The 26,194-nt window shown below is 49.3% G+C and overlaps 1 protein-coding gene and 1 long non-coding RNA gene across 3 annotated transcripts; one reads left to right on the top strand and one right to left on the bottom strand.

The window, feature by feature from the left end:
* Nucleotides 1-730: 730 nt before the first annotated feature.
* LOC113955311 lies at nucleotides 731-2,051 on the bottom strand. 2 transcript variants are annotated; one of them, XR_003530489.1, is made up of 3 exons: nucleotides 1,876-1,898; nucleotides 1,303-1,382; nucleotides 731-922 (listed from the first exon to the last, which is right to left on the bottom strand). It is a non-coding gene; the product is annotated as an uncharacterized LOC113955311 (long non-coding RNA). The 2 variants fall into 2 exon arrangements; XR_003530488.1 differs by lacking the exon at nucleotides 731-922 and having other exon boundaries at nucleotides 1,235-1,382; nucleotides 1,876-2,051.
* Nucleotides 2,052-3,287: 1,236 nt separating this feature from the next.
* Nucleotides 3,288-25,622, top strand: LOC113955288. The gene is made up of 5 exons (XM_027660604.1): nucleotides 3,288-3,313; nucleotides 7,015-7,372; nucleotides 12,687-12,818; nucleotides 21,321-21,390; nucleotides 25,424-25,622. Exons 1-5 carry the CDS (start codon nucleotides 3,288-3,290, stop codon nucleotides 25,510-25,512), a joined length of 675 nt encoding a protein of 224 aa, XP_027516405.1. The 3' UTR covers nucleotides 25,513-25,622.
* Nucleotides 25,623-26,194: the final 572 nt, after the last annotated feature.

Raw genomic sequence — 26,194 nt, 5'->3', positions numbered from 1 at the left:
ACACAAAACCATTGCTCCCTAGATGGACCCAACCTGATTTAGCAAAGAAACTCTGCAAAGCAAATGTTTGCCCCTGTGATGTCAAGGAGTTAAAAATCATGAGCTAAACCTCCAAATCCCAAGCTGAGGCATCCTCCAGACCCAACGTCCACATGTTGACCTAATTTTCTCAGATTAATAACCAAGAGTAAGAGCTGTTGGGAAGGCAAGAGTGCATTCACCTATGCCTTGACTACTTAAGGAGTGTGTGTGGTGCTGAAGTTCGGGTGTATGAATAGGGCCTTGCCAAAGATCACCCAGACTTCCCAAATTGTGGTACGTAGTGCACATGGATAGACCTAAACGTAGCCCTTGTGAAAGAGTCCATCAAGTAACCAACACATCCCATCCTCTTCTCCTCCCCGGTCTCCACTGCCCACAGATGACAATGGCATTACTGTGGGACTTCCAGAGGGCAGTAATTTATTATTAAAATGGTGGTTATTTGTAACAAAATGAGCCTTCATATGGAAAAGCCCAGGGAATTGCCCTAGCTGTGCCCTGGGGTGGCTGTGTGCTTAGGGACACCCTCCCCTCGCTGTGGGACCACAGCACTGCACATCATCTTCCAGAGTGACTTCAAAATTCAGTGACTTCAGTTTGCTTTTGCCCAGAGTCAAGAGTTCAAGAGTTTTGTTGTTCAAGGAGAAAGCAAGATTCTGTCCTTCTCCCACCCACCCTCCTTTTGGGAGTTCTTTTTCTTCACACAAAACGAGTGAGGATGCTGCTGGTAACCTCTGCATTGAAGGTATGTGTTATGTCCTGCCAGTCTGTGCCCTCATGCCTCTCCCATCTCAGAAACACACACCCACAGGCCAGGATGCTGCTTTCCTTATCCCTCAGGTGCTCAGCAGCAGAAGGTGTTAGGTGGGATGGAAAAGACCTGCAGGTGAAGGAAGAGCTGGAGGATCCCATGGCTGAAGCTTAAAAACACCCACACAACAACATGTGATTCTTTCATCCTAGTGATTCTGAGGGTTGGGGTTTTTTTTAAAAGTCTGGTGAGTTTCCTGAGTGGAGACAGAGCTGCATTGCTGTAATATCAGGCTTCTTCAAAACTGAACCCTACACACAGACCCCACACAGACCCATGTTTGCTGAAGGGTCTCACCTTCCCAATGACCCACGTGAAAGTACTCAACCCAGACACTCCTCACCACTCAGGGCAACTCAGAAGCAAGAAGAAAAGTGTCATAGCTTGAACTCATCTTTAGTTATCTGAGATTTTTTTCTCACTAAATCAAACAGAATGAAATGTCCTACCAGCATGGTCCATAATTCATGACTGTGTTGATTTCTCTCCCAGGCTGCAGTGACATCAGTAAATAACAAAAGACTGGATCCTGTCAAAGAAATCAAGGAGGAGATATCAGAGGTACAGGGCAAATGCTCTCCAAGGGACATGAAAACCACAGCAGCCTGTGAAAAACACATGGCATTTAACTCATAAAAAATGTGAGTTTAATGCAGATTTGTGTTTCTATATTGTAGCATCTGGAGTTTCCAACGAGTGTGACCACATCCTCCTTGAATTCAGCAAGTCTTTAGAACAGAACCACAAAGGAAGCACAGAAATTATTTATTTAGGGAGAAAGAAAAGCTTTTGTTTTCTGTTATTTTACCATTCTGACACAATCCTGCTTCTTCTGGGACCTGTGTTATGGAAGCAGATCATCCTTGTCCCAAAGGACATACCCCAGTCTTCCATCTTTAAGACACATCCCATTCTCCTGCCTTTGAGACAAGGTAATAATATTTTCCTAACACAATAATATTGTGTTATTATACTTCTAGAGCATCTAAATAATGTGCCAGAATAAGGAAACCAAGTCTCACCTGCTTTTTTCTCTTCAAGCTAGTGAGAGACCATGTCAAGGCATCCTTGGTTTTCCATCTCTCAGCCTCCAGCAGCACCTGTCAGCAGCCCATCTGTTGGAGAGAAAACCCATTTGGCTCTGTTCTGTAGTTATTTAAGGACAGGGACAACAAATGCTTACATCATTCAGGAGCCTGGGACCCGTGGGAAGCCATCAGGTTTTGATTGTTAACACACACCAAACTTGAGCATTGCCTGGTGGGACAAAGCTGGTGGGATATAAATGTGTTCCCATGATCCCATGGCCATGGTTTTTTTGACAAATCCAGAGCACACACTGCAGTATCCATGGTGACTGGCAGTCTGTCCATCCCACCAGTCAGCACAGACCCATTCCCAGGCACACCAGGACACATGAGTGCTCGTGCCTGGTGGAGAGGTTTGTGGAAGGCACTGCTTTGAGGATATGTTGATGTTCCTGGGTCACTACCTTAGCAAAAGCCTTGCTAAAAACAACGAGGCAGGATGTCACTGCATTGCCAGGGCATAACACAGCACCATTTCCACAGCTCCACTTCCCAGATGCCACCTCCAGCAGTGCCATGTAGGAACAGTGACCCCCCAGAAGTGGCCTTTCCCCTCAAGACAGGGTGGTGCAGATGAACACCAAGCCTTTGTGCTGGAGCTGGCTGTCAGGAACAGCAGATGGTGCAAGAGGAAGCATGGCCAGCAGGATCAGCCAGCTTTTTTTCTAGAGCATGATGAATCAAAGCCAGCAAGCTCCTGGCTCCTGTCCTGCATGGTGTCCAGTCCAGGAGAAGAGAGAGAACTGGTGGTGGATGGGTTGGGCCATGAATGTGGGAAGATCCCTGAAGGAGGGAGAGTGTTAAAAGTAGGAAAGTGAAGCTCAAAGGGTTGTGCTGAACTCACTCTAGACTGGGTGGGGCAGAAGACCAAAACATGAATCAGCTACTGAGCACTGACACGAGGATGGTCTTGGCCATTTAGAGTTGGCTGCCACTGCCTCTCCTCATCCCCAGTCAGTTCAGTACAGGCTGGACAGGATACACCTGGCAAAGGGCCTGCTGAAGTGGATGAAATCACTGTGTTATTGCAGCCTGAAACTTCCTACACCCCTTTCTGGAGTGGTAGCACCATTGATCATTTCCCAGGTGTGCCTTCTCCTCTCCCAGGTATCTACCCTCCTGGGAAGTGTAGGACAGCTGAAGGGGGTGCTTGGTTAGTGTCAATGAACACAAACCATTATATTGATTGTTGCTTCTGTACTGGAATCACTTCTGTTCTTCCCTGAAGGATATAAGAGCAAGAAGGGCTGGAGCAATGAACCAGAGCTGAGGAGAACCAAAACCACCAAGGGCTTCTGTGGCTCTCTCCCTGCTCCGTGGGAACCAGGAAGGATGAATCATGAGGCATGACAGTCCTCTTGGTCATGGGACTGTGAGATACCAGATGGCCCTGAATAAAGCGGTGTTCCAGGGAATCCCTGGCTATCCTCTGGAACAATACATCCAGCCTAACATCAGGCTCCAGAGACCTCTCTGTGGCAGGGACAGGACATCCCACTGGTGCCAGCATGACTCCCAGTGCCCTTGGCCTTGAGACAGATCATGGCTATATATTCCCCCAAGTTTCTAGGTGTACCCTGGAGGACATGGGTAGAGGTGGAGCAGCAGCCTCTTGGTTCTAGTCTCACCAGAGACCAGTGGAGAGGTGGCCAAGAGGGACAGACACCTGAACCCATGCAAGCCAGATAGCTCTGCCTGCTCCCAGTGGGAACTTGGAGAACATCAAGCAACAAGATCTCCCTGTGAGTTCTTTCCTATTTCTCCACTGTCCTATTTCTCCACAGGGGCTGACCCTGGCCCCTCACTCAGACTTACCAGCTCTACCTCATTTTTCTTTGTGTAGGTGAGCTGAGTTGCTCAGGAGTCCAAGTGTGTGGGATGCTCTTCCAGGGAGTTTCATAGAAAGGGAGCAGCAGTCCTGCCCTGAATATGAGAACTTTATCATGGCTGCTGGTTACAAGGAGTGGGGAAATATGGCAGTAGGTCAGGAAAGGTTGAGTGAATATCCAGTAGAAAGGGGCAAACCCCACCCAGTTTGCATGGAATGACAGAGTTGTCTAGAGATTTGGAGTACAGGGAGCAGAAAGATGGGTGGAGGGCTTGGGGGAGATGAGCCTGGATGAGCTGCAGGGTGCCCCAGCAAGGAGCTGAGCAGAGCAGCTGAGAGATCTTATGGTAGAAAATCTTTCAAACAACGCAAAATCTTTGGAAATAATAAAACAGCCACTTTATATCAGGTTAAATTTCTGGTTCTTGTAGCCCTGGCATTTAGATCTGGCCCTAAAACTCAAATTACTGCTCTGTTTGATGATGATGTTTTTCAGTGTCTTGAAAATCTCACATATATTCTCCAGTGTAATTGGTCTAAAACAAGTTTTCCTTGTTTTTCTGGTGCCAGTGTCAGTCAGAGCTCTTAGGTTTTGTAGCCTGCTTGTTTACACTGCTTCAAGCAAATCAGAGTCAAGCCCCTGGATGTTGTGGTGCCTTTCACCACATTCTTCCTTCTGCCTTTTTTTCCGTCTTTTCCACTCCATCCCTGACAGGGGAAGCACTGTTCTTTCCGTGCTCCTTGGTTCTGTTTGAGGCAGTCATAGAAAAAGTGACAATTAGGAAATAAAGGACCTACAGTATCTGCTTTGGCAGGCACAGCACATCCCACTGCTGTGCTGCTCCGAGTCAAACCAGCAGCTGCCTGCCTGGGTCAGATGGAGATATTGCTGCCTTATATTCTGGGATCTGCCTGAGATATCCTCGGGCACTGCCACGCTGCAGAGGGAGAGATAACCCAACGTTCAAGTCAAGCAATACACATTTGTAGCAGTCCTGCGAAAAGTAGTGAGATGGACTTAACGATCTTTATTATTATTTTTCACTGGGAGGGTGGTGAAACCCCAGCACAGGTTGCCCAGGGAAGCTGTGGATGCCCCATCCCTGGAAGTATTCAAGGACATGTTGGATGGGGCTTGGAGCAACCTGGGATAGTGGAAGGTGTCCCTGCTTATGGCAGAGGGGTTGGAACTGGATGATCTTTAAGGTCCCTTCCAACCCAAACCATTCTGTGATCCCTATGGGTCCCTTCCAACTTGAGATATTCTATGAGTTCAGGATGCTCAGTTCCAGTTCAGAAGATAATGGTGATTAGAAACAAATGACAAGGTTAGAAACTTATTATTTGGGAGATCAAGTAACTACCTGGGGCAGGGTAACACACATAAACTTCAGCCTTCCCAGACTATTGTGCTCCACCAAAATGATTAAAGGTTGCTAAGCAATGTCAGTGTATTCCCCCCAGACTGAAGGAATGTAATAGAAGCAAATGAGTTCACTGCAGTTGAACTGAACTTATATCAAGTCTAAATATATATAATTATTGCTAATGATGAATTCTGATCCTTAAAGCATTCCATGCAGATGAAAGATCTAATGAAAGCCAAGATCCTTATTTCATGTCATTCATAGTGCAGAAGCCTTCTGGATCAGCCAAGGTGGAAGCAACCCCTTCTCTGGGTCTTGTCTAGCCCTGATTTGGTGTCCAGAGCTGTTGCTAAATGCTGCCTGAAGCCCCCTTTTCCTTCCTTTCCGAATCCAGGGAAAATGAAACTAAATCTCCACACTAAATGATAAAACAGAAAATCTTATCAAAGCACAATTTTATGAAAGGCAAGGCAGATGAAGAGAGAGGGAAGAAAGAGAATAACATCCTCAACCATTAAACAAGTCTCATTTTCCCAAGGATCCAACACCATCACTTCTCCTTCCTTATTTTTATGAGGCAGCAACCAGCCCCTTCCTGTCAACACATCACCTTTGCTTTTGTGGGACCCTCCATCCCCTTGCCCAGGGGAGAGTGCTGGGTCTGAGGGTTCCCCTGGAGCTCTCTGCTAGTCCCTTCTGTCCCTGCTGGTCACCTCTCTCATCTCCACAGGACACTCTCTGGTGCCTCCATAGCACCACAAGTCTAGAGAGGACCCAAAATCAGCATTTGCCATGAAAGGGAGAATTTCCCAAACAGATTTTTGGGACTATAGTAGAGCGCCCAGAGAAGTCTGGAACTGCACACGGTGGTGACATAACAAACAAGAAGAGCAGAAGTCAGAGAATAAGAGATGAGGAGCTGAAATTGTCCCCTGTCACATCTCACAGGGACACAAAAAGGAGACTGAGGTGCACAGCAGAAAACTACCAGTAGCACAGGAACCAGCAGCATTTCTGGAGGTTCACCTACCTCCTCCAGGGGAGGAGCAGCCAACACTGGAGGCATTTAATAACACTGGGCTTGTGCAGCCAACTCTGTGCAGTTCATGCCTCCAGATTTCCTAGTATTTGTTCTCCTGCTCTGGGAAGAGTTGAGAGCTGCAACAGGCCCAACTCACAGGGATGTTTAGAGAAAGGAAAGCCCATTGTGTGAAAGACTTTGGTATTTCAGGGTTTGTTTTCCTTCTGACACAGAACAAAACACTACCATGTCAAAACCCTTGGTAAGGCAAAATAAACAAACAAAAAAACCAACAAAAAAACCCAACAAACAGTAGTGTTCAGTTTGCATTTTCTCTTCACCTTTGGGCTTTTCAATCTCAAGTCTCAAGATACCTACTATTGTAGCTAATTCATGAAAGGCAAAAAGAAAAAAGAAAAAAAAAAAAGCAAAATTCACACCAGAGCAGAAAGGGGGAGCCTTTCCCCGCGCCAGGGTCTGACCCTGCTGCAGTGGGTTTTCTCTGCAGTGGCACCGGGATCAAAGCAGCTCCCCTCCTCCTACCCTAGATGGGATGCGTAGCTACAAAGCAGCCTCCAAGTTTTAAGTGGGAAAACCAGGGAAAGGGCAGCGCAGCAACCCTGTACGACACCAGCAGAGCTGCTTTGCACCGTCTTTCCTCGAGCAGAGGGACTCGGGCAAAGCAGTCCAGAAATTTTAGAAAGCTTGGACGTAAGGGTTGGCTCCCAGCGACGAAACTGGGGGAAGGTCACTGCTCCGGGTGGTGTTTTGGGTCAGACCCTGCAAACTGCTTTCACACCGAGAGCTCCCAGCCCGGCTCTCCCTGGACGGCCTCGTGTCTCCCCTCACGTTTTCAGCCCCTGGGAGCCTGGTGAGTGCTGGTGCTCGGACGAGTCTCCCCCGCGGGGCAGTCCCGGGTGCCGATGCCTTCACCGGCGGCAGGGAGCAGCTCCACACCAGTTCTCTCTCCGTGAGCGCTGGCATCGAGCCCGGCCGCCTTTCACTGCTGCCTTTTCATTCGCCTTAATTCACTGCGTTTCCTTTCTTGCTGCTTGCGAGGAACAGAGGGAGAGCTTGTTCCAGCAGACGGGCCCCATCCGCTCCACCCGGCTCTTGCTGGAGCGAGGGCTGGAAAAGAGGGATGGAGGCGAAGGGGTATCTCCCACCCCTCCGGGGCCCCGCGTGCCGCCTGCGCGCCGCTTCCCAGCAAATACGGTAAGCGCTCGGCCTAAAAATGTAAGTCTGATCTCATGACACAGGGTGGCCCTGCATTCCTCACCTCTGACATAACCCGCTGGGAGTGTGCTCCGCGGAAAAACACAAACAAGATGTACTGGCGGGGCTGGCGGCGGGGGCCGGGCAGCTGGCAGATGTTCCGCAAGAGCCCCCGCGCAGCCCCCCGGGTGCCACAGCGCTGCTCCGGCACAGCCTGTACCCTCCCGGGCAGGGAGGGCGAAACCACAGCCCGTGCTGCGAGGGCAGAGCCGTCCCTGGCCCCCAGGGTGGGTGGGTGGGTGGGTGGGTGCCCCCGCCTCCCCCAGCCCTGTGCCCCGGGAAGGTGACGTGCTGTGGTTCAGTGTCACCCAGGGAGGCAGCTGGATTTGTTCCAACATCTCCCCTGGGATTTTTGCTCGGCGAATGCCTGAGGGCGTTTTTAAGGACTTGGAGGTGCTTTTGCAGGCGTTTGGTGGTTGTTGTTATTATTATTGGTTTTTTGCCTTGTTTTTTGTTTCTTCCCGCACCTGAGTCCTCCTGGGACGGGCTCTGCTCTGGGTTCTGCCGTGGCCACGGCTGGTGTGGCTGCTCCAGCATCAGCTCCCCATTCCCATTAGCCTCCCACTCCTAAGCAGCTCCACAGCGATCCCAAGGCCACGTTTGCTCAGGGTGCCTCATGCCCAGGTGCAAGCTGTGCCCCACAGAGCTTGGCACCCAAAGCCTTGGGTGTCACGGGGAGGTGATTCCTCCCTCCCAGAGCTTTGGGATTAAATGGTTTGTCAGGGATCACGTGGAGAATCCGAGTCCCGCTGTCGTAAACACGAGGCTGACTTTCCTCCCAGCCAAGCCCTCCTGCAAGCACAGCCTTGTCTTTGAGCAGGGGCAGATCCTGCTCGGTGCAGAGCTGCTCTCCCATCTCGGACACGCCGAACCACTTGTTTACTTTCTTCTGCAAATGCACTAAACCTTGACAACGACCTATTTTCCCTTCTGTTACGCAAAGCTCCTTTCCTAGAAAGAGGCTCTGTAACGCTCGGTCCAACCAGCCCCGCTCTCCTCCGTGTGTGTAAAAGCGAACTGTAAGTGCCTGGCAGGTTCAGTTTAGCTCCAGCACATCCAAAACCCACACGCAGATGAGTCAGGAGGCTCAGCAGACGCCACCTGAAACCATCCTGCGAGACAGCTGGCCCAGTTTGCAGAGGAATCAGATAAGCAATAGGTCAGCCTTCGAGTCCACTCCTCAAACTTTCTTTTCATTAGTGCTTTTCGTCTGTCTCCTCCTTCTCCAGTATTCAACAAAGCTAGGAGACAGCTTTTCTCCAGACATTTCTCCTCTGTTTCTGTCCATACCTTTCCCTGGCAGTGAAAATATCTGATTTTTTTTTTTAATTATTTTCACATTTTGAAAAAGGAAATTTTAAGAAAATAATTCTCCTCCTTCCTCCACAATACGTCCAAGTTTTCAAGATTGCTACTCCTCTGGCAGAGGATGGTTTGCAAGAGGAAACAAGACAAACAATGATAATGAGAAACAACAGTATCAAGAGGGGAGGAAAAATGTTTCAAATGTGCTTCTTCAGAGCACACAACGTTTGATCCCAGAGCAGAAGGACAGAGACTTTGCTCATGGGTCCAAGCCTCCTTTCAGCCACCCCTTCACCCTGGGGCTCTCCATCCTTTCCTTTTTCTCAAGGAGGTGCCCTGGGCCATGATCAAGCTGTTGGCAGCACAGAGTTATCTCCTCCTCCCCACACTGGTGGTCACACACAGCTTCTTCCACAATTTCTCCTCCATCTCTAATCCACAACCCAGGTTTTTAAGACAACACGAAGTCAGCGATGGTTTATTTTAACATGCCAGGCTGTAACCTGAAGCTGGAGATACAAATTCAGCCTAACAAGTTTCCCTTGGCCAGCTAAGAGCACAGGTTAGAGATTAATCCAACAGCAGCAGATGGTTTGGGCTGGACCCTTGCTGCTTCCCACGGCTGCTCCTTCCCGTCCCCTGGGTACCTGCAGCCTGGTTTGGCATCTATCCGTGCTCTTGCCTGGACAGACAAGCTGCTCTACAAAAAAACAAATGCAGAATTTGAAGCCTGATGTGCTGGGGACAGGGTCTGTTTGTGAATGGCTTGTGCTCCCACCAACACCTACACATGTGCGCACACACACACATTTTCCATCAGTTGGAATTATCAGACTTCAAATCACTGCCAGTGGCTCCTTATGTCTCTGTTGTCTTGTCCACGCAGGACAAGGATGATGGTGAGGACTCAGTTTAATCCAGAGAGGTTCTTAAGTGGGTTTTATCCCCAGTTTAAACCACTTTGAGATGATACAGTGAGTGCAGATACTGGGGCAGGTAACAGACCCCCTTGCTCTTTGGGAAGCCATAAGAATGGTCTTTAGAGGAGTGAGTGATCCATAAGTGACCTGATCTTCCCTGGATGTAAGACTTCAGGCTGAACCCTTGGATGGGTTCTTGTGCCCCAAAACCAGTAAATCTCCCTTCCTCTCTCTCTCTCTCTCTCTCCTTACCTGGCTGCCTGTTTGCACAAACCTTACAGGCTTCAGCACTTTGGGAATGCAAAGGTACCATCAAACGAGGCTGGAAATGATCACCCGGTTCACAAGCAGTGAACAGGAAGCAGACAGAGAAACAGTCTGGTCACATCTGCTTGTTTTCCTGCCAAAAATGCCAGAGATTGCTGGGATGGATGTTAAAAAGCCTCCCAAGGTGCTGATGAACACTTTGGGTATTCATACCTGGAACAGTCTATAGCAAACCTCAATTTTCCATGCTTTTACATCAACATGGGCACTGTGGAGGCAGCTAGAAAGTCAGCAGGAATAAAAGGCATGATTTTAGTTTACCTGAAGAGGTATAAATCAGGTGAGGAGGTGGTGGATGTTTCTTCCTGCTGTGGACCTGGAGAAGGTTTAATATCCTCCTGCGTGGCTGAGCAGAGCTGTCCTGCTCCTTTTCCCCAACACCTGACCAAGGCAGGGGGTCCCACACGTGACTGGAGGAGGTTTAATATCGTTGGAGGATGGAGCAGCCTAGAAGATGGGTTTGTAGGAATCTTTTTACCTATTCCAGCTGACTCATCTGGGGTGAGATGGGCTGTGCCCCAAAAGGGCCATCCCTGGCTGTAAAGGGAGCACAGGGAGATGAACCCAGGCACTGCAGCTGTGACCTGGTGAGGCATCAGACAGCACATGGCAGCACCCCTGAGCATCAGCCACTTCTGCAGGCTCCAAAAACCTGACAGAGTCACCTCCTGTGGTTACCATCCTTGTGGTCAGGAAGATGCAATAAGATCCTGGTATTTTTGCATAGAGATCCAGACGTCCTGCCTGGCTCCTAGTGGCAGGACACAAAGCTGCTTTCAGCATCCACCACTTTTCCTCCCTGAAATTCTCTCCTGAAAAATAACATGATGCCTGCTTCAACTGTATATGCCCTGCTTGGAAAACCCCTCGAATAAAGGGCTCTTGACTGGAGCTGTTCTCTGAGCAGCAGTAGCCCTGCAAATAATTTTCCCAGGTTTTCAGGCAAGTTCTGAATGTGGCATAAGGCTGAGATGATCTGAAATGCAAGTGGTCTTCAAGAGAGCGCTATCTAGTCATGGTATTGTATTTTTAGCCTGCTGCTAAATGCACACTGAATGCAAACAAGTAAGGAGCTGGCTGGTGGGCTGATGTCTGTGCTTGCTTATACAGGGATTATTGGGCACCTGGGATTTTCAGTGGCACTACACTGTTAGGGCTAACAGATAGTGAGTGTCTTTGGGGATCTCGGCTGTGAGCAGAATCAAGCCCCTGAGCCCCCAGGCATGGACTGCTTCAGTGTTCCCATCGTGCTGAAACAAAGCACCTCCACAGCCAGTCAGCTGTGCCTCAGCAGGGTCTGTTTTCTGTAGCTGATGTGCTATATTGGGTACTTTGGCCCATAATGATGAACAGTCAGTCCCAGCATCCCCTCTTCTGCAGAGACAGAAGATAAAAAAGTTGGATGCTCTGAACAGAGCGAGGCTGGGATGTTGGCAGGTACCTTTACCACGGAGGCAGCACTAATATATTTCCAGTTTCATTAGTTTTCTCCATTTTAAAACTGACACCCTTGGAAGCAGCAATGAGGGGAACTCCAATGTCAGAATTAAAAATAAAATAAATAAATAAATAAAAAAAATCAACAAGAAAAAAGCTGCTTTAGAGCACCCAGAAGTCACAGCAACCATGGGGAAATAAACCGTGTCCCAGAGTTATTATCTGGCTGTAATTCCGTGCACAGCTACAGGATAAACAGCCTGTTCCTGGAAGTGCTCTTTCCATGGTTGCAACTGTGGGCTTAGATTTAAGGTCAGATTACCTGATTTAGCAAATTGAAGAGTGTCAGCTGATCCACAGTAACTACCCAAGTTCATGCAGCAGAAGTGCTGTGCCTCCCAACCTTCTCCGTCAGTGTCTGAAACCAATCTCCCCTAAACCAGTAATTCCCAAACCCCAATGCCTGGGCTGTGATTCAGCAACATAAGGAGCATCCCAAAAGACAGCCCCTAAAATATTCAGGCACAAGCTAAAAGCTATGCTTTGTGTCCATACATGAAAGTTCCTTTTTCAAGGCTTTCAAAATTTCAGCACTTGAAATTTCCTTTCACCTTCACTTCTGACTAAAGGGTGGAAGTAAGAAAGCACAGCTCTGTCTCCAGTCACCACTGGACAGAAAAGTCCCACTACTGTCTCCTTCATCAGACAGGAAGGACCTTCAGAGTGATGTTGGAAGGTCACATATTTCATTGCTGTCTTGTTTTCCATGGAACTGCAGGCTGCTGCTTCCCAAGGCAGAGGATCCAGCCCCTCTGGGCTCACTTAGGAAATGTCACTGACTTGCTGCCATCCTCCAGTTGCTCTGATGAGGAGAAGTCAGTCGCCAAGATTCTGGTCCTCAATTCCACTGGTGTGTTTGGGAATCTGTTCAGCTTTCCTCTAGATCCAGCGTGGCTTCATGAGCCCAGGAGGATAATACTGGCCTAGTAAAAGTCTGCCATTTTTAATTCTGCACTCTGATTTCCTCTTTCTAAACCCAAATGTGCCCAAAATTGGGCGTTCTTTTCCCTGCTTTTCTTCTCCCTGAGTTTCTCAGAGCAGTAGGCATACAGCAGTGCGTGTGGGATTTAATGAGGTTTGTGCTGTTAGTTGATCCAGGAAATGACTGATGTGGATAGCAAGGCAATTTCCAAGATCTGCAGTGAGAACTGTATGGCCAGTATCATTGTGTTCAAATAATAATTTGGTTTCTAATACCTTTACAGGGTGCTAAAACACTACCCCAGCCATTGGAAGATCAGGGGTTTGTGACATGGAGGAGGAAACCTGGAGCCAGTAACACTGAGATCATCAGCTGGATTGTGCCAGATGTGACAGAGGAGGCTGGAAAACCTCAGGTAACCACTTGAACCACATTCAACCAACTTCCTGTGGAATCTGATAAAGCCTTAAACACCGGTGGGGCTGGGAACTGCTGTGAGCAGTGTAATCCAGAACCATGACGGACCCCAGGGTGCTCTGCAGCCAGTGGGGAGCTGCAGGACCCCCCTCAAACCACCCTTAGATGGTGTTTTTATTTCTTCCCACTGATGAGGTACAGAACAAGGGGTCTGGCAGCTCTGGAAATGCAAAATTCCTGACGTAACCGTGGGTTTCATGATAACAGTAGGTGCCGAGTCCATAGCAAGCCCCATCGATGGCAGTTTGGGGAGAGCCCTTGGTTTTGCAGTGCTGTGTCTGGTGGGCAGATTTCTCCCAGCCCTACATGGTGACCAGTTCTCCCTGATGTTTGCAGCTGGAAAACTGCAAAGAAAAAATTTGGGGCTATGGCACCTTCCCTTAACATCATCTGGAGACGCTCAGGGGAGCAGCCTGAGGGAAGCCAGGTACCTGTCAAAGAGGAGAAGGCCATTGGAGAGGCTACATGCAAGAAAGCTGCAAGTGTTCCACTTAAAGGTGTACTGGATATAAGTGCACTGAAGGGCTGTACAGATCTCCCTTTCCATCTCTGCTGGAATTGAAGGGAGCAATAATTTTACTATTAGTTCTGAAAAGCATCACACGGAGGTTTTCCCTACTAAGGGCAAAAGTTGGAGAGGGTCCCCAGGGTATTGTGACTTCCCTAATGCCTCCTGCCTGGCTGAGCAGAGCTGTCCTGCTCCTTTCCCCCAACCCCTGACCAAGGCAGGGGGTCTCACACATGACAGATTTCTCCCAGCCCTACATGGTGGCAAGTTCTCCCTGTTTGCAGCTGTAAAAAAAAGAGTCCCATAGTGCAGTATCTTAACCCATTTACTACGAAATAAGACAATTAAGGACCAGAAACACTTCCTAACAAAGTGCTACAGAGACATGATGATGCTGTTTGTTCTCTCTGGACTTGAGCCCAGGGCCTGTGACCAGACCTGTCGTACCCCCACACCTTCAAAGCCAGATCTGGGCTGTGTTCTTGCTCTCCTATCACAGGGTGAGAGCTTTCCTGGAGCCGCCAGAAGAGCCCAAACACTTTCTTCTGTAATCTGTCATGCCTGTCAGGATGCCAAGAGACACGCCAGACCTGGACCCTGGGCCAGAACAGCTATGTAGACATGCCCAGAAAGGAGAGCTGGCACAAGGTGTTGTATAAAGTGAGATATGTGGAGCTGCAGGCAAATAGTTTGGTAATTGCATGGGTAGGTTAGGCTTGGCACAGGGCAGAGCATGTCTGCTCAATGAGAAAGGAAGAGGCAAAACAGCTTGGAAAAGGTGTGGAGCCTGTTTTAGTGGGAGCTCAGGAGAGCTTCAAGGGGTTAAGCAATAATAACTGCCCGAGAAGGGTTGAGGTGAAGCACTCAGTAATATCCAAACGAGGCCACAAACACCCTTACAGCAGGGTTTTCCCAGGGGAAAAAAAAAAAATCACATTCCTGATAATTAATCCCATTTCATGAAACGGTTCATGAGAGACAGGAGGGGGGAGTGTGCACCTTGCTCATTGTTTGTGCAGGGGGATATATTCCCTAAGAGCTCGTTACTGGTGCTCAAGGCCATCCAGGCCCCTGATGAGCATCTTTGATCAAAGTCTTTCCAAGCCGATCTATTTTCAGCCCAACCCACTCAATACCTTGATTGCCATACAGCTCTTTTAGCTGCTCTTAGGTAAACATGCTGTCTTCTCCTTGGCATTTTGCCTTGCTAAGCCCAAAAATACAAGTGGCACAGAAAATGAGAGAAGCTGCTCTCCTTCGCCAGGAAAAATGATGCTATTTCTGAAATAAGCTGGTTTTAAGACACCTCACTGGCCATGCATGGATGTATTTATTTATAAATATACTCGAACTGGAGGTCCAGCTGTTGGATGCCTATACAGAGACAGGATCAGAGAGAGAGAATTTATGTACATATAAACCCTGACACACCTTCAGTCCAGTTGCTGTCTGCATATAGAATCTTGGTTATGCTGAGGTATCAGGGTCTGACTCCCATTAAGGAGGGTTCATGTGAACTGGTCCAAGCTCAAACCAGTGGGTTACGGTCTGTTCTGGAGAGCTGCCACTGCTGTGCTGTGCTTAGGGAGGGCAACAACCAAGATTCCCATGCTGGGAATTGCTTTGCACCCCCTGGTGGAGCTGGAAGTCAGATCAGACACTCTGGGGACCCCTTGGAGCTCAGACCCACAGCTGGTGGCAGCGCACAGCAGGTTGGTGCTTGTCTGTTTGCTCACATCCTTGGTTCTCTGTGGGCTGAGGTGGGCCTCACATGAGATGCAGCACTGCACAGGACACATTTCACAAGTCCTCCCTCAGTCAGCATCCCTGGGACTGAGCCACAGCCTTGAGCAGATCCAAATCACAGCTCAGTCCACTGCAGATCTTATTTTTGAGGAATGACAGTGACACTGGCCAGAGCTTGAAGTCATGTTTTCAGCTTTCCCCTTGGAAAGTAAACACAAAGAAGTCAACAGCAGATGGAGCATCACATGGAGTTACACAGGTCAGCACAGACTGCAGAGAAGCCCTGAGTCTGAAGAAGAAATAATTTGGAGGGGGGAGCAGCTGGGAGATTATTCTGAGGGATTGAGAAAGAAAGCAAAAAAATACTGGCTGAGCCTCCCCTGTGTTAGAGCAGCTGAAAGCCTTGGGTTTGTGGAAGAAGGCAAAGATGGGCAGATAACTAAGCACTGACAGCTCCTGGGTAGGACAGTTGTGGGGTTTTTTTGAGACTAGAGTATGCAAGCAAAAAAGGTGTTAAAGTGATCATGAAACAGGCAGGAGTAAAGCAGGCAAATGCAAAACAAAACTAGATTGTGTGTGTCAGGAGCAGGTTGAAGCAATGCGACAGAGAAGGAGAGCTTTTCAGTAGTTCAGAGAGCACTGTGGGGAGTCTGGGTGAGAAATGAGGGATTCAGGTGAGTGGAGTGCTGCAATAATGGGCTGCAGTGTGGAGGAAGATGGAAGGGAGGACAGGGAGCAGAGGACACCTATTAATAAAAAAATCCACATTTCATTTAAGATTTATTGATACCTCAGAGCCAGAGAGCCTTCCATGCCTTTGCATCTTTGAGCTGACATTACCCAAGAGTGGGCAGCGTCAGGGTTGAAGTGGAGAAGAGCTCTGGACGTTAATTTGCAGAAATAAAAAGATTTTGGTTAACAGAGATCTCAGCCTGAGAAGCCTGTGCTTCAACAGCAGAACAGCATTAGTGTTTCTGAAAACACAGCTGGTCATTGCTGAACATGCACTATCACGCATCAAAAATGCAATCACTCAGCTGGGGAACTCAGGATGGTGGCTGTGGATTAATTCAGCGCTGGACAAAAAAATTGATGGTTGCCTTGGGACCAGTGTTTGCTACCCAGTGACATTCAAAGAAAGGACAGTCCCATCTGGTCATGGGGAGAGCAGTGACAGTGCAAAAAGATAAAGTGATCACAGCGGACAAAGAGCAGGCCATGAACTCGCCCCAAAGGAGGGTCAGGAGGGACTGGTTTTGTCGTGGAGGGTGAAGGGCTGAGTCAATATGGGAAGAGATGTGAGGGTAAAGTTGTTTCCACACAGGGTGTTAATGAAACAGGTACTGAGAAGTTCCCGTTAGAAACAATGCTGGGAAGCTGGGCACGGTGAGTCACCAAAATAATGTGATAATAAATGTCACAATAAATATTTAGCACAGGGAGAGGGCTAACAAACAAAAGCTAAAATTGGGAGTGGACTTCATTACAGCTGGGGATTGCTTCCGAGGGAGAGGATAAACGATGCAGGGCCACCTGATCTGTGGGAGAAAAATAGCAGAGTGTGGAGAGCAGGTCCAAGTGAATTTGTCTTCCAAAGGAGGCAGCTTTTTTAACATCGATGCCGACAAATTATCAGGATACAGTTAAAGGACAGCAGTATGTATTCCCCCACACCAAACCTTGTGTGCAGCCAGCAGACACCCTGGCAGGCCATGAGGGGAAAGAGGCACCTTGGAGGCACTGTATGTAACTCGTTTGGTCCATTTTGGATTTCTGCTGGAAAATGGGACAGGTGGTTCCTGGTCCCCATCAGGAATTCAACAGATTTAAGCAGATGAACAGAGCATCTGATACTTTCAAATCAATGCTGCTCACGTGACAAATGGAGCTTTAAGCCAGAAGATGGGCTCCCAGAGGGGGAACTGGTGTCTTTAATAGCCTGTGAATGGTCAGAGTTGGGGATTTTCCCAGCTCTGCCCATGCATCCCCACTCATGCTGGTGAGACAATGCGCCAGAGGTGCTGCCAGGCAATTTACCTATCGGCAGCTTTTCATGCTGAGCAAATATTTGTCTTACCACGGCTTTAACGTGCCCATCTCGGTGACAGCTAAATGTCAACCACGAAATAAAGCAGTGCCACGAGGGAGAGACCACACGCTGCTCGTGTGGCTCCGGGTTTTATTGGAGCATCGGGAGCGAAGTCCGGCTGTGAAGCAACATAAAGAAACCCTCTATTCCCAAAGGTGGCATTTGATGGGAACTTGGGGCATCTTGGCCTACTGAGGCTGTTTTTGAAGTCCGTGGAGCCTTAGCATTGGGTCTGCTGATGAATAAATGATCTCTGAGAGCAACCCCCTCTCCCTCCCGTTCCCAGGGCTCGGTTGTTTCTGACACCGATTTGCTCTCGGGTGTTTGCAGCCAAGTTTCTCGTCCGGTGACGGCGTGTTCCCCCTCCGGAAGGGGCTGCGGGGAGCCACAGCTCCGCGGCCTCTGTGACATTTGGAGTGACCGGGAGGTCACTGGGACGGAAGAAAACAAAAGCAGCGGCGGCCACGGAGCGGCCCCGCAGAGGGGAAAGCACGACCAGGGTATTTAAGACCTGCATTTTGCTTCACACCACATTCCTTCTACCTTCTATAAAATATATATTTTTTTTAATCACTGGTGAATCTTTTTTCTCCTTTTCTCATTTCTCCCTTTCTCATTTCTTTTTCTCCCCTCCCTTCCCTTCCCCTCCCCTCCCCTTCCCAAACCTTCCCTTCCCTTCCCAAACCTTCCCTTTCCTTTTCCCTCTCCTTTCCTTCCCTTCCCGTTTCCCTCTCCTTTCCTTTTCCCTCTCCTTTCCTTCCCTTCCCGTTTCCCTCTCCTTTCCTTTTCCCTCTTCTTTCCTTTTCCCTCTCCTTTCCCTTCTCCCCTCCCCTCCCCTCCCTTCCCCTTTTTCCTCTCTTTACTTTTCTCCTCCCCAGTCCTCTTCTTTCTTCTCTCTCTCTCCCAGGTGCAAACTCAGGGCTGTGAGGGCTCTGGCTTCACAGTCCTGGCCATGAGCCATGGATGGAGGAGCGGGACAGCAGTAGGGAGGGCTGACCTTGCAGCACGGAGGGAAGTGTCTGCCAGCTCCAGTTTGGTGGCAGAGTTTGTGTTACAGCAAGGAGGGACAGAGGCAGCTCTGGGAAAGGGCTGAGGAGGGGTGGGCAGCGGAGAAAAATAAAATGACAAAGAGTTTGAGAGCAATGCAGCAGGGCTCAGATCTCTTGTGCACCTGCCTCTGTCTCAGCTGTGTTTAAAGTCTCCGTTTCTCAAGCAATTGTAACTCTCCGGCAAGAGGAAGGAAGGAGAATCCATGGAGATGATCTGGGACATCCCCAGAATAAAGCCAGATTCTGCTGGAAAAGCCTGTAAAAAGCCAGCTCTGTAAAGGACCCAGATCCTGCTGTAGCATCCTCAGGGTTATATGTGTGCTGAGCTGAAGCATGTCCAGAGAAAGGAAACAGAGCTGGGAAAAGGTCTGGAGCACAGGTCAGATAAGGAGCAGCTGAGGGAGCTGGGGAGGCTCAGCCTGGAGAAAAGGAAGCTCAGAGGAGACCTTATCACTTTCTACAACTCCCTGAAAGGAGACTGTAGCCAGGTGGGGGTCAGTCTCTTCTCCCAGGTAACAAACAATAGGACCAGAGGAAATGGGCTCAAGCAGTTCCTGGGGAGGTTTAGATTGGATATTAAGAACTACTGCTTCACAGAAAGGGTTTTCAAGTCCTGGAAAAGCTGGCAGCCCATGGCTTGGACAGGGGCACTCTGTGCTGGGTCAGGAACTGGCTCAAGGACCGGGCCCAGAGAGTGCTGGTGAACGGGGCTGCATCCAGTTGGCGGCCGGTCACCAGTGGTGTTCCCCAGGGGTCTGTGTTGGGTCCAGTCCTGTTTAACATCTTTATCGATGATTTAGATGAGGGGATTGAGTCCATCATCAGCAAATTTGCTGATGACACCAAATTGGGAGGGAGTGTCGACCTGCTGGAAGGCAGGAGGGCTCTGCAGAGGGATCTGGATAGACTGGAGAGATGGGCTGACTCCAATGGAATGAAGTTCAACAAGGCCAAGTGCCGGGTCCTGTACTTTGGCCACAACAACCCCCTGCAGCGCTATAGGCTGGGCACAGAGTGGCTGGAGAGCAGCCAGGCGGAAAAGGACCTGGGGGTGCTGATCGACAGGAGGCTGAACATGAGCCAGCAGTGTGCCCAGGTGGCCAAGAAGGCCAATGGCATCCTGGCCTGCATCAAGAACAGTGTGGCCAGCAGGAGTAGGGAAGTGATCCTTCCCCTGTACTCTGCATTGGTGAGGCCACACCTTGAGTATTGTGTTCAGCTCTGGGCCCCTCAGTTCAGGAGGGATATTGAGGTGCTGGAGCGGGTCCAGAGAAAAGCAACGAGGCTGGTGAAGGGACTGGAGCACAAGTCCTATGAGGAGAGGCTGAGGGAGCTGGGGTTGTTCAATCTGGAGAAGAGAAGGCTTAGAGGCGACCTCATCACTCTCTTCAACTACCTGAAGGGAGGTTATAGCCAGGTGGGGGTTGGTCTCTTCTCCCAGGCAACCAACAATAGGACAAGGGGACATGGGCTCAAGCTCTGCCAGGGGAGGTTTAGGTTAGATGTTAGGAAGAAATTCTTTACAGAGAGGGTTATCAGGCATTGGAACGGCCTACCCAGAGAGGTGGTGGATTCACCATCCCTGGAGGTTTTTAAAAAGAGATTGGACGTGGCCCTTAGTGCCATGATATAGTAATTGGAGTTGGATCAGGGGTTGGACTTGATGATCTTGGAGGTCTTTTCCAACCCAATCTATTCTATGATTCTATGATTCTATGATAGGCTGCCCAGGCAAGTGGTGGAGTCACCATCCCTGGAGATATTTAAAATACATGAATATGTGGCACTTGGGCACACAGTTTAATGGGGACATGTTTAGTATATATGGAAACATAGTTTAATGGTAGACTTGACAGTGATGGGTTAATGGCTGGACTTGATGGTCCTTTCCGATCTAATTGGTTCTATGATATTCAAGTCTGGAGAAAGATATTCAGGATGGACTGAATTCATTCTGTTCTTCACTTGCCACATTCTCTTCATCACCCTTAATGTAATATGTATGAGGATCCTGGTGAGCTCATTGACTTGTGCTCATAGGACCAGGAATAAATGAGGTTGGAAGGGACCTCAGGAGGTCACCAAGCCAAATCTTCTGCCAAGAGCAGGAATCAGGAATAACTAGGCACTCGTTGTTAGGCTTCCCCTCTCAGCTGGCAAGAACCACTGCATAAATATTCCCTTTATTAACCATTTGAATCTGCTATTTCAGGCTGTACCTAGACCTGTACAGGCAGATTGTGGCCCTGACAACTTTCAGGCTGCTGTGCTTGGATGACTTCAAGAAAGGACTCTATCATCACCCCTCTTGTATTAGTGCTTTGCCACATCTCACACCAGCCTGCTCAATTTGGTGACTTCCCCATCCTCACTGCCTCTGCTCCTCCCCTCTTCATGCTGCCCTCAAGCTCCCTCTCAGGGCTGAGGATTGTTCACTCTCCCTGGACTCCTAATTCAAGTCTTTCTCCTCCTGTCATGGGCCAACTCCTCCTCAGCTTCTGCTTTGGTTTAAAAATGGTTTTAAAATATTTCCAAGTATATACAATGTGTATGCAACATCCTTTGAGTCAGAATGTTGTTTATTCTTGCAGCCTTTGTCCACGTCACCTTCCTTTGCCTCCCCTTAGGCTTTCTTCCTGTGCCATGCTTTACCTTGGAAAGGGCTCTTCTTTGCACCTGCTCAAAGTAAGGGGAGGGGGGAAAGAGCTTTGGTAGGGTTTACTTTTGCTTTTTTCTCCAAAGTATTTGGAAATGTTGTTGGTGGTTGTTCTTTAAAACTTTAATGGTGAATTTCAATACTGAAGCTTTCCATCTTGGTAATGGGGCTTTTGCCAGAAAACAAAAGAAAGGGGTGGGAAGCCTCAAGGAGCAGTTAAATTTAGTTTTCCAACTCCGTTGCATAAAGAAACCCAGACAGCTTTTACCAAGATTTGCTCTTGCAGAAAGACAATTTGTTTGTGATTTTCAGGGCCTGTTTTTACTTTAGATGAAGACTAATAAAAGCAAAGTTTTTGCTACACCACAGTGTGTTTATCTTTTCCACTCCAGGCCGGAGGACACACTCCAACCCGGAGGACAAGGAGCCACATGCAGATCTGCTCCTTAGCAGTAAAGCAAGGTATTGCTTTAGCACCTGCAGTACTCTGGATTCAAGTGCAGACTCCACATGTTCCTTTGCTGAGTCAAAGGAAGAGGACAGGCTGCCAGGAAGGGAACAGACCCACAACAGTGGAGAGAGAAAACAGAGTTCAGGGCTTGGAGCTCCAAACTTGTCGACCCAGCACCTTACTCCTGGTTCTTGGGCTTGTGTGAGGATGTTCTTCACAATGCCTGATCCTTCCCTGTGCTGTACATCGAAAGACTCTGGATTAGCCCCATAGTCCCCTGCAAAACCACCCAGGAGAGGCTTGCTGTTGCTGAACCCCTGCCAGGAGCAGACGGATAATTATGGACATTGCCCTGAGGCACATGAAGTTCGCCATGTCTCCAGCTCTTGAAATCTTAACTGTGCTCTTTCTGGGAGGTCACTTAAGCTGTGGTTTCACAGGAATCTCATGGAATCACAGAAAACAGGATGCCTAAAGTGATCCTAGAAGTAGCTGTACCCCCACCTCTCTCGGAGGGCAGTGAAACGGAGTGAGCAAAGGGAAGATCAGGGATGTTCATCACTAGAGGTTTTGAAGGATAAGGAGGAGAAATGTCCATCAGGAGTGACACAGGTTGAGTCATCCTGCACAAGGACAGAAACTGAGTCCTGCCCAGTCCTGCCTCTGCAGAATCCAAAGGGCTCTATGTGAGCTCCTTCCCATGATGGTCAGTGGGGACCTTGGCAGTATCCAGGGCCCCACGCATAGGCATTGAGGTCTGTTGGAGGTGACATCAGGGATCCTGCTCCTACTCCACAATGTACATCCCCCTCTGGCCTCAGGGGACACTTGTCTCAGCCCAACAAGATGACCCAGCCAACACCAGGGTGCCAGGAGCTGTGGAGGAGCTTCCTGACCTGTGGCTCCCAGAGAGATAATCTGGACAAGATAACACAACCCAACAGCTCCTGTCCAGAGGGAGATGGGAAACAGAATGTAGCAGAAGAGGAGCCCAGGAGGAAAGCCCACCCAAGAACCACAGGCTAGGGCACCCATAATAAACATAATAAACCCAAAATAAACAGGGGAGTAGCTGGAGAAGCAGCACCCTTAGATATGGCAGTCCAGCTGTGTGTCACCTCCAACAGCATCCTGCAACACACAGATGGCCTGACCCAAAGCCCTTTGGTGCAAATAAGGAAGAGCTTTGCTGCCAGGAACAACCTGGATGGGGTGCAACCAGGGAGAAGGGCGAGGAGCGTTGTGCAACCCTCTGCCAAGCATTTCTCTGGGAGAAAATAAATGCCAAGAGCCACTTGTTCCCTCCCCTGTTCCCATCCCCTCCTTCAGGGAGATGTGCCCCAAGGGGAAGATCTGAACAGTTTTGTATTCTGGGGGGGAGGCTGGACCCAGGGTCAAGGCTGTGTGATGGCTGTGCTGAGGACACAGCACGTGACAAGGTTCAATTAAAACATTTCACAGGCATAAGGCTGACCTATTCACAGACAAATCGGTCTTATAAATAAAATAAATGTGTGCAGGACAAACAGTGAGACTGTCAACCCCACAACCCCTGCCTGGAGCGCTGGGAAATATTTTATTGGGATATAAAGTCTTAAATGCCATTCTCCATGCATGGATGGGGGCTGTGTGGCTCTTCATCAGCGAGCCCCACTGCCTGCTCCTGCATTTTGATTCACGGCTGAGTGGGAACCTTCAATTCCCTCTGGTGGCTTTGCAGAGCGTGATTGACACCCCGCAGGTCAGAGTCTGACTTCAGCTCCCTGGTGCCCAGAAACACGGAGAGCAGAGCTCAGGGCCACAGGGACATCACTGAGAGGAGCCCTGTTCTCTCCAGGCCAGGCTGGAAGTGCTCTGGTACTTCCCACACCCCCAACCACACCATCTCCGTTCCGCTGATGCCGTTAGCATGGGGGCAGAGGGGACAAACCCTTCCCAGTCACTTTTTTCTCCAGTTCCATCCTTATATCCTTCCCTCCTTGGCCAGAATCAGAAAAAAACAAAACCAAAAACAACAACAACAACAAAAAAAATCAATCAAACAAAACAACAACAAAAATAAAAACACAAACAAAAAACAGAACAACAAACTGAATTCCCATCTTTTCCCCATTGAGTCGATTCACCCTGCAAAGGGCCCTTTCTGAGGAGGTGGGGATTGGGGGTGTTCAGCAGAGTCAGCCCCAACCTCCTGAAACCCCAGCATAGACCACGTGGGTGTAAAAGCAGCTCTGCTGATGCCTCCAACCCCTGTAGACGTTTAATGGCACTTGTACCGGTGCTAATTACATCTTAACATTTTCCCTCTGTATTTTGGTATTTATTTTGGAAAAGCTCCTCCCTGGACTCATTTTCTTCCTCAGCTTTAAAACAATAACACCACCACGCTTGCTTTTCCCTTGGCTGTTTCCCTCATTATTTTAACTCTGCCATTCTGCTCCTGTACAGTCAGCAGAGGAGTTCAATCAGGCTGATGAGTAAAAGTGCATAATTTTATGGCTGCATATCAACTGCCTGTTATTAAACTAATCAATCAGCTTCAGTGCAGCTACCAGTACAGCATGGGAGAGGACAAGGCAGAGGAAATGCTATGCCGTTATTTTTCCAAAAGGAAAAAAAAAATAATATATATAATCTGGCCAACCACATCCTTCAGCTTGTCCTTCTCTGCAGGGAGAAATGACTCCAGTGAGTTATGGAGTAGGTGACCTGCAGGAAGCCAGTGAGAAGTTTGCAGTGTCCTTCTGCTCGCCCCCCAGTGCCAAGCCAAAATGCTCAGCAATTCTCATGCTCCAAAAGACCAGGAAAGTCATCAGCTGCTCCCCCATCCCATCTTGCAGTATCCCACTGCAGGTGCCTCCCACCTCCTCCAGCAAAGCATTTAGGCATAGGTTAAGTAAATCCCATTGAAGACAGCAAGATCATTACCTGAGCCCATTCTTTTGGCCTTAGGGTCAGCAGTCATGGAAGAAGTTAGAGAGCTGATTTCCAGTGGTCTTACTCCCAGCAGTTGTCTCCCCTGATGGTCCTAGTGAGACTTCTGGGTGGCAGAAGGAAGGAAAGGATGCATAAACCTCCTTTTCCGTAAATAATTAGACTCTTTCACACTTGCACTACCAGAAAATGTAGAAATGACTTCCCCATCTTGTTTGGGGCACAGCACACAGGCCAAGGTCTGCATCTGAAAGGCTGCTGAGGGCACCAAGGGACAGTCCATGTCCCTGAGGGGCAGCACAACAAAGGGACAAGCTACATTGCACCAAGAGAAATCTGGACAACATATCAGGCAAAGCTTCCTGCTGAAGCAGGGTGAGCAGGCACAGGGACACATTCCCAGGAGGTTGTGGAGATCTCCTAGAGCAAGCCCTAGATGTTGCTACTTCTACAGCAACATCTGCTCAGGCTGGACCTGGTGAGGTTCTGCTTGAAGCCACAGATGGGAGTGATGGTCTTGGGGGTCCCTTGCAGCTCTGAGTCCATGGCAAAGACCAACCCACCTTCCCTTGACCTCTGAGAGAAGAAGGAGATGATGTAACAGGGCTTTGAACCTCAGAGCAAGTCAATGGGATCTTCTGTGTTGATAAACAAGAGTGAAGAAAGAGGGAGGGAGGGAGGAAAGGGAGGGAGAGAGGGAGGGAGGAAGGAAGGAGGGGAGGGAGGGAAGAAAGGGAAGGAAGAAAGGAAGGGAAGGAGGGAGGGAGGACAAAGACATGGAGATCACTTGCCAGTTAGTCCCTCTTCCAACTTGCAGCTGTGCTTCCCTCTCTCAGCGATGTTCCCTCCATCTCCTACACAAAAAGAGTCAAGTTGCACAAAACAGAGCAGGCAAAGCTCTCTGTGCTGTACCTTCTAAATTCTGTGAATCTTTAGCCTGGATGTGCATCCCCAGACCCACAGGGGAAAGGGAAAGGGAAAGAAAGGAAAGATGTCCTCAGCCAGCCTGAGCATCCTTCCCCAGTTAATTGTATTCACTTATACAGATTAAATTGCACTGTCTCCTTCTTGGGTCGTTATTTATCACCGGTTTTACTGTCGCATCCACAGGTGCAGCCTCTCTGTGCCGGGCACTGCGGAGCACACAAATAAACACGGTCCTTGTGCTGGAACTCGCCGCCCCGGCTGACCGGCAGTAACTCGGCGTGGACCCGACCCAAAGGCTCTTTCCCGGGCAGGGAAAGCAGCCCTGCGAGCCCCCGCGCCGTCCCGCTGGCCGGGGCTTGGCAGCGGGGGCTGCGGGCTGACAGCTGACGTCCTCCCCAGCCCGTTTCCTCCCGCCGCTGCCAAGCCACTCGCAGAGCACTTCTCGAAATGAATTTTCTGGAAAACAAATTAAAGGAGGGGTTACATCACGCAGCAGACAGCCCAGCCGGCACCGGGCTGCGCTGACAGACCCTGCCTGTGTTTTTTGGGCTGCGCCACATTGCTCGCAGCTGCTGCTGGAATCCGCAGCTCGCCATCTAAATCTGCTGTAACCATGAAGTGATCAAAGCGGCCCGATGTTATTGTCTGCTCTCTGATGGACGGAGCGGGGCAGGGTCTCCCGGAAACCTCCGCTTACTTCGTTTTTTTTTTCCCTGTGCAAAAACCACAGACAAATAAAATCGGGGAGGGGTGCAGGGAGCGGGAAGCAAAGGAGACTCCAGCGGGTGTTACGGCAGCACAGTCGAGGTCTCGAGAGTCGGGAAATTCCAGTCCCTGCAGCCTGCTGGTCGGAGTGCATGGAGGGCAGGGGTAAGCGTGGGGCGGAAAGAATATGCTCCCTGCTGGGAAATCATCCTGAGCTAGGCTGGGATCTCAGTGACCTGGGCTCCCTCC

Source organism: Corapipo altera, unplaced genomic scaffold (assembly GCF_003945725.1).
Source record: "Corapipo altera isolate COAL_440 unplaced genomic scaffold, ASM394572v1 126, whole genome shotgun sequence".
NCBI lineage: Eukaryota > Metazoa > Chordata > Aves > Passeriformes > Pipridae > Corapipo > Corapipo altera.
This window is presented reverse-complemented; position numbering and strand designations above follow the sequence as displayed.

Excerpts from the sequence above, each read along its gene's own strand:
- LOC113955288 (XM_027660604.1), top strand. The coding sequence starts at position 3,288 with ATGACAGTCCTCTTGGTCATGGGACT. Across the intron at positions 3,314-7,014 it reads GTCCTCTTGGTCATGGGACT|CCCCTGGGAGCCTGGTGAGT; the intron begins GTGAGATACCAG and ends TCACGTTTTCAG. Across the intron at positions 21,391-25,423 it reads CTCCTTAGCAGTAAAGCAAG|GTGCAGCCTCTCTGTGCCGG; the intron begins GTATTGCTTTAG and ends TCGCATCCACAG.